Source organism: Falco cherrug, chromosome 1 (genome assembly GCF_023634085.1).
Source record: "Falco cherrug isolate bFalChe1 chromosome 1, bFalChe1.pri, whole genome shotgun sequence".
Lineage (NCBI taxonomy): Eukaryota > Metazoa > Chordata > Aves > Falconiformes > Falconidae > Falco > Falco cherrug.
Window position 1 is genome coordinate 123,777,584 of NC_073697.1, and position 14,139 is coordinate 123,791,722.

Genomic DNA, 14,139 nt, shown 5'->3' on the forward strand with positions numbered 1-14,139 from the left:
CAGATGTAGCTAATGCAAAATTTAACTTTTATGGCCAATCACTACAGCTAAGCTGGTCTGGATATAAACAGTCTAAAGCCAGGCTGAGCTGAATCCATGGATCATATTCACACTGGCAAACTCCTCACTCGTCTACACCACCAGGACTGATGGTCAAACCTGCGCTTGTTTGGCTAGGCTTTTGTTTCATAACATAGGCTTCCCTCTCGTGATTCTTTTTTTTTTTTTTTTCCCCCTCAGTGAGAGTAAAGAAGGTATTCAAGGGATTACCAGCTGGAAAGCTGTTCATCTTGGTCTTTACTACAAAATGGTTTTTCCGCCAGCCTAGATACCAGGAGTTTGTGGTCAGAAGACTGTAATAAGGCAGCTAATTCACATTTTGAACAGTACATACAGGACACAAAACTCCCTGTGGAAACAGTTAAATAACAGGTCAACTTAGCAATAAAGACAAGTTGTTAGAAAGTGATAAGGCAGCCTATACAAAAAAAATCAGTACTATAAACAAACAAGTTTGAAAATGGATATGTTTTTTTCTGGAAGCTATTTTTTTCATCCCTTGTGACGCTTTGGGCAAGAAAAGATCTCTATGTTTTTCTTACTTGTTCTGTTCGATCCAGACAGTCAGCCATTGCTGAGAAATGCAGCTAAGGCAGAGAAATGAAACAGGTAAGAGCTAAAGGCTTTTTTTCCAAAAAAGCAGAGCACCCCTAAATTAATTACAGGCAGGTAATGGGTATTATCCCATGTGCTAAGTAATCAGACACCTGTGCCTATCTACAAACTTAAGCCAAAATGACTACATTGTTCAATGTGCAATGTGTAAATTCAATTTCTTGAGATGAAAAATTCTACTTTAAATCAAATTTCCTCTTCTATTGAATCCTTGAGTTAATATCTACACCTGAAAATGCAGCTTTTCTCTTTCTGCCTCCCCATTTTCCCTGCCCTGCCAACAAAGCCAACAGGCATCCCGACAAACTTCAATCTTGACTTTGCAGAGCTGGACATCACAAGATGGCATCTTAATGGGATAGGCAGGCTATGACATGAATGGCACGACAAGTATATCTTTAAACATTAGAATTTGAAATCAAATTAAATTTATATCTGCCTTTCTCACCATTATATCGATTCATTCATTGTCATCAAGCTTCAACAAAACAGGAAAAAACACAGTACACATCTAGAAGAGCCCCCAAGCTTGAATGCATATATGCAACATAAATTCTTCTTTTTTTAATTCAAATATTGATACTTCACTGAAGCTTTTGGCGTTTCTCTGTATTTTCTCCTATCCCTGAAATGCAGTCCAGTATTGCAGCTGCAGGTATTGAGCAACCTGCATGATGACGAGCACTTTCTATGAGCAGAATACCTATGTATCTACCATTTGTAGGATGGTTTAAATCTGATTTCATAGTACGTGAAAGTTAGAGGTTTAATTGCAGTTAGAACTGCAGTAATTTTTTTTTTCTTCCTATCAAAAGAAGGTTAAAACCTGGCATAAAACCTACTCTCCACCTTGAAATTCTAATCTCCTTAGATTGCCATTGTCAGAACTACTGGCTAGTCTCCAATTCATTACTACAGCATCCTTCAGCAGGTTGTGTCCACTTTAATTCCCATTTTTCTCAAGGAAAATTTGGTCTAAAAGAAAAGAACACCTACTCAGAACTTGATCTATGGAGCTTTATTCAGTGTATAGCTTTTCAGTAAGTCACGTTCCAACCTCCGGTACCCCCAAAGTCCATTAATTTGCTTTTGAGATTTACTTGGGCAAAGATTTCAAGAATTGACCAATTTCAAACCTGTTCACTGGCTACAACTATTTATGTGGACACACATAATTGGGAGCAATTCTTCTATGGAAAAAGATTGAAGCTCTCCTGGTGAGAAGTAAATTTGGCTCACTGAACAGCATGGGAATATTGCTGTCTGCCACAGAGTGGAAGAGGCAGTTACATATTTATCAGCAGCCTCCCTCCCTGCTCCTTTTTATCTCCATGTCACGACTCTTCTACTATTCCATCTCTTAGAAAATATCTCATTGAGATTTGTACTTTCTGAACAAAGAAATGTATTCTTATGTAATGATGCCACAGTAGCTATGCTTCCAAGACCATAATAGACTACCAATAATATTTACTGGGATTAGGTTTTTTTTCAAGGCACATCTATTGCAAGTGCCAGATTTACTAATTAATTTCAGTAGTTAAGAAAAATCAAGAAGTTGAGCCACAACCATGTTACTTGTTCACACTCTCTGTCAGTATGGGCCTTATGTTATGCTCAGTGATAGCCATCTGTGCTTGGGACATACTGTTTGCAGTTACGTTCAACACAAAGAAAGCTCTCCACACAGAAGACATTTTAGGCTAACCTCTCCATTCGTTTGCCTGGGTTTTTTGAGACTTGTTAGAGGGGGAAAGCTTCACAAAATCAAGATTTTTCATTGCAAATTATACAGGAGATAAACAGACACTCCATACCACCCTACAGAAAAAGTCCCGGTGCAAATGAAATCGTCCCTCAAAGTGACCCTTTTGACATATTTTGCAGTGATGCTTAGCAATCCTTTATACAATTTACAGAACGATATGCTGTAGTGCAGCAAGGCTAAGCCAGGGCACAGCTGAATCCGTTTCAGCTGAAATCAGTGTTTCATGCAGTTTCCTTAAATAGTGAATTTACATTTAATTTACATGTGCTATATTGAAGTTTGTTACAACCTAGTTCCAAGTTACTAAGATAGGAGACAAAAATAGAGGAAAACAACACCCTAAAACTAGCAAAACTAGAAACTGCTTTTCTTCTTAGCTGGCCATACCTAAAATATATTTTACTTTAGTCAACTGTTCCACAACCAACACTTCAGAAATACACACTAAGGATGAAGCATGATAAGTGATCCAATACTGTACACCTGGTCACTTGTAGGGCTGCAGAATTAGATCTCGCTGTCAGGAAAGGATTTTCTGACTTTACATGATGGCACTGCAATTTACTTAGGTTGCCTATCAAATAATATCTGCTATTAACTGGCTGGGTTTAGCGTGCTCAAGATATTAATGTGTCAAATGATGCTGGTGTTAATTTATAACTATATGGAATACAGAACTAGCTTTTGTCATCATTCTGAGATGCACTTTCAACACTATATTATCTTTGAAAGGCAAGAAACACGCTGATAATATATTTTTCTCTTGACTGACGAAGAATTAATGCTGTAGCTCTGATGACTTTATTGGCATTACTGAGACATACACTTAGAAAAACTTGTCCAGTGATGCCCATACTTTGTCATTTTGAACTGTAACTCTGCCTCAAAATCTTTACTCCACACCTTCATTACCCTTAAGAACGTTATTCTTATTAATCAATATCACAGCCCTTTAACAAAGATCGCACTGTTTTAAGATCTTGCGTGTTATTCTTTAATAATCAAGATCCAGCCGTTGAGTTTTCCAGAGCAAAGTGTTGTGCTACAAAGAGCAAGGCACTGGAAGTTTTACATATAGTGAATTTTCATTATTGAAAACTATTGGATTATTTTTACAAGCTGTACTTTTTTACTCTCCCCAGATGCTATCAGATGGCAAAAATTCACTGCCCAAATATCACCAGAAATTAATTCTGTGACTAAAAAACAAAACAAAACAACAAAACCCAGTCAAACGTAATGATCCTCCTGCAACAAATAGGAAAACTGAAAAGTCTCTGTGATTCAGTGGTTTGCTTGCACAGTGTCCACCTTCACTTCAGCTTTCCTCTACCTTCAGCTACAAACTGCTTGTCAGAAATTTTCACCACGACTAGACCGTGGCATGGAAGCAGACACGGAGCTGCAGTGCGTGAGATTACTGTGCACTAATTACGGTATCTACCGGAGCCATGTGGTAGGTCCTTTCTCATCGACAGAAAGCCTGAGTTGGTGTATTCCCCACTAAAATTAAAAAAACCCTAACTGTTTGTAGTGTACAGTCAGACAGGAAGAATAGAGATGGGAGAAAGGGGAGAGCAATACACCATATAGAATGAAATCAGACTTATGTGACATAAATACTGAGCAATCAATGGATTTTTAAAAGAAAGTAACATCTGCCCAGGTAAAAAAAGAGGTTTAACGAAGTCTGCTGATGAAAACCAGACTAATCATTTATTCGCAAACAAGCAGTAACTCATACCACTCCTGCCTGTGATTTCTGACTGCTTCATTAATTAGATAACCTTAAGAATTCTCTTGTATTTAACTTGTATTAATATAAACTCTTGTATTAACGGTTTTAATATCCAAATATTGACTTTGCGTATCCATATTCAATTTCCCTAATTGCCAATTGTTCTTATGGGAAAAAAGTGCACTGGGTGATTAATATGCACTTTTATAGCTTGTCTGTGCTCAGTGATGCCGTCTGTTGCGGGCACCTGCACTTCCCTCTTCCCAGCGGTATCTGCTGCAACCTTGACTTGCGTAAGCAGCTAAAGACGCAATAAGGAAGCCGTATTTTCACAGATACCACCTACAGTGTCATTTACATTTCAGAAAATATTCTAATTTTTAGAAATTCCATTTTGTAACTTAAAAAGAAAAGTAAAATAAAAATAAAATTTCTCTTTAAGTTTACTTTTCAAAAGACTTGTAAGAGGAAACACTGAATGGCTTGACTCACTGGTCTAGTTTCTAACACTATTAATGAAGCTGTAAAGCTGCAAGGTAGCAACAACAATATTTGATGTACTCACATTTTAATCCTACACTGATTCTGTTTTGCTAAGGAGGGAGTTGCCATGCGAACATCGAGACAGGACACAGCCAAATCAGCTGCACTGTAGCACTAGAAATCGCAACTGGATGGATTTATGGTACTGCGCTACTATCACCTCGCCAACGTTTTATTGAAATAAAGGGTTTATTGTCCATTGTTCTTTCTGACAACATTTATATTTGTGCAAATCAAGTGCAAACTTTTTAAGAGGCTGGGACAACGATGCTTTAAGTATATTTAAAACAGGTTGAAGTGATGACTTGATAGAAAAATCAAGTTCCAAAGCAGATACTATTATCCTTCACTAGTTTCTTCTATCATCACAATTTAGAAGAAAAATCAGGAAGACTTCTGCATCAAGATACATTGCAGTGATTAGGTAGAATTTTACCAGACAATACAGCATGTTAAATAAAATAATTTGAATAGCATACTAGCCTGCTAAATGACAACAGGAACCCGAGAGCATTTATATTTCTTCTATATTTAGATTTCTTCCACTAATCAATGGAATTAGTTTTAGTATCCTTATATCTAATCATTGTTTTTCACAATCAATATCTACTTTGTTAGCATGGAAATGAAGAATAGATCAGAGTTCAAAGACTTCAAAAAACCTGTATGATCTCGAAAAATATAGCTAGAAATAGTTGAGTTGAGTTATCCTCATTACTGTCCTATTAATACTCATTCAGTATATTCTGCATTACAACTGCAAAATTTAAGTAAGTATATTTTGGATTAATTCTTCATCAGCTGAGGTTGATAGTTACAATGAAGAAAAATACAGTGTATCTATGGAAATCTACAGAAATGGATTCTATGTTTCCTTTGTTTTCTGACCAGGCAAACAGAGTGAAATTTAAACTAAACTTGTCTAACACGAAGGAGAAATACACTTCACATTTTCTTAAGTGGGGTTTAAGCCTACTCATTGAGTAATACAAACAAGATCAACTCCTAGTCCTAGCTCCAACGTGTTTGGTTTAACAGAAGTCTCTCCAGAGGCTCAATCATGTCACTCCATCTTTACTAACCTTCCAGCATTTCAGTGCTGTACCAGCTGCATCTGTGCCACCAGACCAATGTCACTGGGTCAACAGCAAAAACGTACATCTTCCATTGGTTTATCGTGTTCACACAAGTGAGTAGCATAGCTCTCAGAATTACAAAATCATGTAAATTAGGGCTGGAGTGCAGGCCTCTAATTCATCTTAAGAGTCAATTACATTTGTTAATCTTGGTAAATACTTGCCTAGTCTGTGACTCAGGTACCACAATATAAAGGAAATGTATTACCCCACCTCCATTCTTCTTTGATTTACATCATTTGTGTACCCTACCTCCGTGTTCCTTTCATCTTAAATTCACTGGCGGGGTACTACTTGGGACTTGATTCATAGTATTTTAGCCACAAAGCTGACAGACAGAAAAAAGTTGAAAATTTACTGATTAAATAGCTTTGGTTCTTTCTCTGTTAGGCATCAGTACGGAATGTGTCTTCTCATTGCTGACATTATCATTACCAGAAAACGAGCCTGTACCCTCCGGAAAGCAAAGGTGTGGGCTTGCTCAGAATTAAAGTGCTGCCAAAAATCAGAAGTGACCATTAAAGAGTGTGTAAATGACATAATGCTCATATTGTTGGTCATGTAATACGCTGTTGTCCTCTCTCACTGATCTGGCTTAGACTCGCAGTGACAGAAAGTTGTTGGTATCTGGTGGCTAATGCATGATCGCTGTCATGTTCCCATTGGGAAAGCGTCTGCATGCCAAAAGCATTATTCAGAATTAAACCTTGTTCTTTTACATGTGATTATTCTGCCATAAGCAGTGCAACAGCTGTCGGGCTTATTAACACGCAGGCCCAAGGCAGTTAGGGAAATGTACCTCCCATCTGGAGAGCAGAACGCTTTAACCTTAACTGGGCTGCTAGAGGGACGCCCCGGGAAGCTGAAGGGCTCTGTCTCACACCCCTTAAAATCTGCTTTACCGCCACCTTCCTCCTCAAGGATGAGTTTAAACGCTCCTTCATTAGGTCTCTGTGTTACAGATCCATTTTCCAGACATTTTAACCTGTGTATCACACCTATAGGAAACTTCCTCCCGTAAGTCTGCAACAAATGACTGTTTAAAGTGTACCAACATGAAACAGAGAGAAACATATTTGTGTATTAATCCAAGGGCTGAATCTTTACATGCCTGGCTTTATTGTTATTGTTTTCTTGCAAGCTGTGCTGTACAGACTGCTGTTCTCCCTGTCAGGGCAACAAAATCCGACGGACCTCCTGCCTTCTATCCCGAGCATCTCCCGATCAGCAGCTGCTGGCTACTCACTGCCACCCTTCCTCTGGAGAGGATTTTGCATAGTTAATTATCCTTTTCAGCTCTAACTGTTGATAACTTTTTAACTTTTGGGAGGTGGTTGCCAAAAGCATCACCTCAACAGCCCAGCCATTGTTCCCTTGAAGTCGTTTACTGGGATGTCTCATCTCTGACCATTGTTTAGTTTCCTGTTTGCTCTTCCTAACAGCTCCTTGGAATTCAACCCCCTTAACTCAGAGGAAAATAACATGAAGCAGATAAAGTGGAATACAATTAACACACACACACACAAAAAATAAATAGAAAGAATAATCTTTTCTTTACTCTCCATGAATATTCATCAGGACTAAATTAACATATTAAGTTATGTTGTGTTTAGAAAAGCAACAAGTAGAAAATGAGATTCAGAAAGGAAGTTCTGTACAGAAACCTTTCATTTTAGGGTGCTTTAGAGCTAGCTACTCTGCAAGCTGGCAAGCTGCTAATGAACAGGACACCCAGGTAGGTGCAAAGATACAAGCTTGATTACACCTTTTTCCCTGACTGAAAGACCTACAAACCTCCAGTTATGGACCACGATTAACTAAAAGGATTAAATGAAATTTTGTAAAAGCCATCGTACTTACGCTGTCATTGCTTCCTTTGTTGTCCTCGTATTTTGTCTCTATGTGAATGGAGAATTTAGGCAAAAATGAACACTGCAACAAAAGAAAAATATGTTTGACAAAAATATGCCTTGCTTCATCAGCTGACATATGCAGCACATCCTGTCTGGTATCAGCTTTCTTAATTTTTTCAGATTACTTCAAGGAAGAGTAAACGTACATAGAAGATAAGAGTGAAGGTTTTTATGATTCTGGAAGGATGTAGAGATTCTATCTATAACAAAGGTATAAATAAATTAGTGTAAGTACTCTGGAATAACTAGAGACAGTAGTTTTAATGCCCACGATGCGCAAGAGTACAAATATCCTGAAAATCTTGTTAAAAGTTCAGTTCACTAGGATCTCGGCAGCAACTAGGTATTTGTTATCAAAGGTTAGTCTATTCTCCATACAAAACAATCCAAGGACACTTCACTAGCTGCAGGCGCTAACCAAACAGACAACAATGCTTTGATATGTGAGGGCTTCTAGTTTTCCAGTGAGAAATTAACTTCAGCATAATTTCCTATTAATGATATTAAGATGGATTATGAGCCGCTGTGGAAATTCCTTTATACTAAGCCCAAATCAATCTTTACATAATAATGCAAAAAATTAAGAATACGCAAATGTTTCTTCTATTAAAGACAATATTTTATTTTCTATTAAAGACAATTTCTGTATTTTACGCCCAAATAAATTTATTTTTCTATGCATTACTTAATTTAGTTGGCTTATCACAGCTAGAATTTATAATACTAGGCAACACAGTTCCACTGGAAAAAATATTTCAAGTATCTTTTCTTTAGCCTTTCACAGTTATTCTTTCAAAACAACGTTTCAGATAGGCAGATAGAGTAACTGTCTAACGAGCTCTGAAGGATACCGGTTCAGCATCTTTAATGTTAAGTCATCAAGTCTTTTCTTGCACTAACTGCCAGTGAAACCGAAGTGCCAGTTCCCTGCATGATGCATCGCTAATACCCTGTGGCAAAGTGGCTTTGTAAAGACCATGACTATTTAATGTGCTGTACACACAGATTATACAATGAGGACATTATGATGCCTCAGTGCTCGCATTGCTGTTGGTCCAAGTTTGGACTTGATAAAATTTGGAGAGTTCTTTTAAGGGAGGGGCTGATGACTAAGAAAAGAGGTGATTTAGAAGAGCAGCTGTAGTGCAGCAAAACTGAAATGACAAGCCAGCTCCTTTGAGACTGCAGAGAATATATTCCTGATGCCACAGACAGCAGCCAACAAGTCATTGTTCAAACTTCTTCTGATCACAGGGCATCCGGTATTCACAAGCAGATCTCGAATCAATCCTCAGTGAAGTTTTGCCAGAATAAGGTTCTGATGCCATGGAAGGCTTCTGGTCAAACTGTCTTCCCAGTATCATAATGAAACACTCCCATGGATCTTGCTGGTGCTGCAGCTGCCCACACCGCACAGGCTGCTCTTCACGTCTTACGTGTTTTGCCTTTTATTCAAGGTTTCTGTGGAGGAGCACATTTCTGAATTTCAGTTCAACCTGAGCTGTGACAGGCTCTCAGCTCTGCAACTTGTTCATTGAGTGAATACGTGGGAGGGGGGAAAACCACCCCCACAAAACTATGAAATCAGCAGTATGTGGAGTGCAGGATGGGGCAAGTTCAGTGACAGATCTGCTAGCTCCTATTACCCATATTTTGTGGGCAATTAAACATTTCCTATGTATACATCTCAAGAAGTGCCAGCTGAAAATATACAATATTTATAAGCAGTCTGTCAGAACTGGGGATCTTGTAACAGGAATTAACACACACAAAAATCCAAATATTCTCCCAATTGAGGTTTCACCATGTATCTCAGTATGTTGCTCCTATTCTGGCAGACATCCAAAGGCATCTGCAAGCAAAAGCCTTGGCAAACAGCAGGCACTACAGGGAAAGAAGTTGGGGGAAAAAAACCCCAAAGGCGAGCCAATGTTTGTCATAAGGTTCTGTTTGTACCTCCAAAATTAACCAAAAGGTGGAAAGAACGTCCTTGAACTATATGGTTAGCTGGAAGAAAAGATGAATAAAAGGGGTTGATTAAAAGAATTCTGTAAGCAAATGTTTCTAGAGTAAGAAAAGTTGTAAATGTGGTGTTACCAAAAAGCAGGGAATGACCGAGGAGACACAGGGATGCCAGCATGTCCTAAAACTGATGCCATTGAGAGGATTCGTATTCAAACAGCATAAACCAACATTCTAGTTGTTTTCCATATTCACAGAAGAAGATGGAGGATTGAAAAGTAAATTACTACTGGAGGTGGATTATGAAAAGCAGATTTTAAGAAAATGCATAACCTAACAACAGACATCATCTACTGCACAGTTTTTAACACATTTGGAAAACAACTCCATTGGCGCTAGGGTGGTAAAACCATGGGTTATTGATCTCAAAACTTTAGTATATGGCAGCCTTGTATTTTACGAAGTTGTTTATCTACAGGGATGACAGTCCAGGTGTACAGAGCTCCTGCTGACAGCAACCTAGACCTCTGCGTATGGGCATCCTGTGGGAACATCTGCGAGGAAACAGGAGATTGTCAGCGAGGACTTCGTTTTATTAGCACTTACTAGTGCTGCTTACTGAATGCAGTAACCCGTACTGCGCTACCGAGGAGTCAATGTTTAGGTCTGAATAACAGCTTTTAGAAACATTTTCACTGGAAATAGTAGAGATGCATGCCGTACTATTTATGATACACCAGTTGTTTAGAACATTTTACTAGCATCACATCTGCATATTTCCAGGTTACTGCTCTAGGCTATGTTTTACTTACATGTTAGCTTGTGTTTAGCAACTGTGCTCTTGAGCTGAGGACCAAAATTTAATTTTCTTTGCTATGTAATTAAATACAATCAACACCCCCTAAATAAAATCTGGTAATTGATAAAAACAGGAAGCAGAATGACATCAGTGATCTGTCACTAGTGGAAGGGTCATCAGGAACATAATGTTTGAGCAGCCTGAGTATGTAGGTCAGAGCTTTGTGAGTTTGTGCACACTTTTCAGTTACGCATCCCGAGTCTAGAGGTTTGTCAGAAGCCTCAGTGGCTATGGAAACCGACTGCTGACCTTAGCAGCTCTGGGCAGTGCAGCTCTCTCAGCTCTTTTAAGTATCCACAGAGTCCACCACAGGGCTTGGTGCTGCTCTCATGGTCCCTTTGTCACGTTTGAAAACTCACTGACAGAAGGAACTTCAATATAGCATCTTCCACATAGACAGCGAATACAAACCGACATCCTCACCAAAGCAGGTCCTGTTGTGATTGAAGTATCTTTACCTATGATCTAACTATAGAAATATAGGACTTGGATGGAGCGTATTTTTCAATACTAAAACCATTTTTCTTTATCAAAACAGTTGGGTTTATGTCACACTTTCAGGCACAGTGGAGGATCAAAATGCAAAATACGAAAAACCTTTGTGCTGTTGATTTGATGCATGGCTACAGTTTCAGAGGAAACTGAATAAAGCAAAATGCCAGATTTCCCCTTTTACCTTGCTATTCAAAACTATCTATTATTTTCAGCCACTGTCTAGAGTTTACCAGCAATGAGTCAGATCACAAAACTTTGAAATGGAGCCATTTAATTTATTGAACTCAAGGATTCATTAGGCTGCCTGTAGCAGTTCAGCAAGCCACTGCTTGATTCTAGTTGTTGTTTCCTGTGACCCAGAATCTAAACTGTAACAAAAACAGAAGAGATCTAACCCTGCGTTTAAAAAAAAAAAAAAGTAAAAAAAAGTAAGGATCTTCAGAGTATTACAGAATAGGAATTGTAAATTCCATATACCTCAAGCCACCTCATTGGACAGCACAAAGTCATTTTCTGCATAAAGGCATTAAAAGTCAGCCTCCCTGGGTATTTAGTGTAAGGGCAAGGGCTCTAACAATCTAATTTGAGATTACAAATGGTAACATGAATTTACCCAAAATAAAAACAAAAATCCACCAAAAAGTACTCCGATTCAAATATATTTCTCAGAAACTCAACTGACTGGCAACCACTGTTTTAAGCAGCTGTGGGGGGTCTCACTGGCTTTCAGGAACACTTAGCAGGGTCCAAATTTTTGAACATTTCACAGAATGTGTCTCATGATTCATCAGCTGCACTCTGACTAATTGGCAGAGGGCTCTGGCAGAACCAGAAAACTGTTTATGCATCATTCAAAAGACTTTATTATTCATCATGCACAAAGTTGCTTTTCCCCCCCCACCCCTCCTTAAGGGGCTGTGTATTTACTTAGCCAGGGATTAAAAGTGTTATGCAACAGTAGGAATCAAACTTGGGAGTGAATGGTAAGTAATGAACCTTTTACTAGATTTTTTTTTTTTTTCCGCTCAAAGCACCACTCCCTTTCTGCTCTGCCTCCCCCGGGGCGTGTGTTCTTCCAGCACAAACCTGGCTGCCAATCCACACACTGAGCACAGGAATGCGCTGGGCAGCCTTTCCAGTTTTCCATTTCACTATCTCTACAGCTTACAAGGTTTCTCTTTGGGGAAAAAAAAAAAAAAAAAAGGTAAATTGATTCTTTAACTTGAAATTAGGCTTAAATTCTACATAATAGGACAAAATCTTCAGAGTCCCAGTGTCTTCAATGATAAGGTTTCTTTGTGTAAAGCTCTCAAAGGAGGTGTCTTTTATTGTCACTTCCAGATTTTTTAGATGTTATAAACCCCCTTAAAAATTTGTTATAATCCAGTACACCTGTGACAAATAAGGAGAATATTCTGGGCTTTTTGTTTGTTTTCTTAAAATTCATACACTTGGCACCCCTTTTGGAAGAACTAGGAGAGGTTTAAGGCTCAAGGAAACAACCAGGTATAACCAGAGTCTGTAACAGTAATTACCGCACATAAGCATGGGTATTTCCAGATTAAAACAAAGTGAAATGAAAGCAGCACACAGAAAACACAGACCGCAGTTGCATTTTCAATTCACTCCAGATAACCTCTTGAAAAATGAAAGGCCTATTTTTAGCACGATGATTGATTAGTGTTGCCATAGCAATAAGCAACACTTACAAGAACAGGGTAGAACCAAAGTATGCCAAAACACTTGCCAAAGCCTTAAAGAGAGAGTCAAACACATATGGTGTTTTACAATCGTTTTATGGAAATGACTGTAAAAATAACCTTTGCGTAGTAACTACACCCGAGGTGGCTGCAGGCATCACTGGAGTTGTCAGTAAATACGGTGGACGGAGGGTAACAGAAGGGTTTCTCTCCCCTGGGTTACCTGCTTTGTACAAGTGAGTGCTATTCCATCAATAGTTTTAGGGAGTTTCATTTTCCATTTGGTTTCTTTCTGCAGAATGTTCAAAGAACCGCTAGGGACCCCATTATGGTACTTCACTTCTCCTGCTCCTTGTGATGTTAATCCACAGTCCTTGGGAGTTATTTTTGTACAGTAAACATTAATCCCACCTGGGTTTGGTTTTTTTCAGCATCAGAAGCATATCCCCCTAAATCTTAACACAAAAGCCTGGAGAAGCAGTCATTTCATGTAAATTTTTTCTCTGATCTCCCACCACTTTTCAGACTGATGTTTTGTTTTGTTTTTTTTTTTTTTTTTTTTTTTTTTTTTTTACTACAGCCACATATACATTATTTTGGCAATACAGGTGGAACTGGATCCTTTACAGAGCAATCTCCACTGAGCCTCGAGGTAAGGAACACAGTAACTGCTACAGTGAGGTGAGACTGCCCAAGCAAAATTAGTTTTTTTTTTAATAAGATAACTTCTAGATACCACATCCTTGGAATTCAAAAATTTTGGGCACTGTTTTGGGAATCAGTGGGTAGCAAAATCATTTCTTTACTGAAGATCAAAAACCTTGAAAAGACAAACGCAGTCCCTACTTCTCTGTAACAGGCACAGGGAAATGGGGCCTGTGGGGTAGTGGAAGGTCCTTGGACTCAATGGGGCAGGAGGGAATGCCCAGCACAGCAAGGGGCAGGGGGGAAAGGGGCAGGCACCCCCACCCCACCAGCCCTGGAGCAACGGGGGGGCATTTATAAACCAGAAGGATGGGTGGAATGAGAGGAGCAAGGTAACACGGGAGACTGCCAGTGCCTCTGGGCAATAGAGAGGAAGAACAAAGAGACCTCGATACGGGAGAAAAATCAAAATCACACACTGATATGGATAAACAAGATGTTGTCTCCACAGTTTAAATGCAAGAAGGTACGTGAAGATAATATAGTGATGTCTCTCCAGCAGATTTCAAATAACAGTATTTCCTTCAGCTTTCTACAGAAAGAATAAAGATAGTTTCTTTAATTGAATATTCAGAGTTTTATGGAAGATGGCCACCACGTTACTGACTACCTTCAGAATACTCTGGGCAGCACTGCACCTGAGCA

General features: G+C 38.8%; 1 protein-coding gene across 1 annotated transcript in view; it reads right to left on the reverse strand.

The window, feature by feature from the left end:
* PITPNC1 (phosphatidylinositol transfer protein cytoplasmic 1) overlaps positions 1 to 14,139 on the reverse strand; it is an 87,050-nt gene that overhangs the window by 23,776 nt on the left and 49,135 nt on the right. The window contains exon 5 of the mRNA XM_055727380.1: positions 7,721 to 7,792. Within this exon, the coding sequence (XP_055583355.1) occupies positions 7,721 to 7,792 (72 nt within the window). The remainder of the gene's footprint in view (positions 1 to 7,720; positions 7,793 to 14,139) is intronic.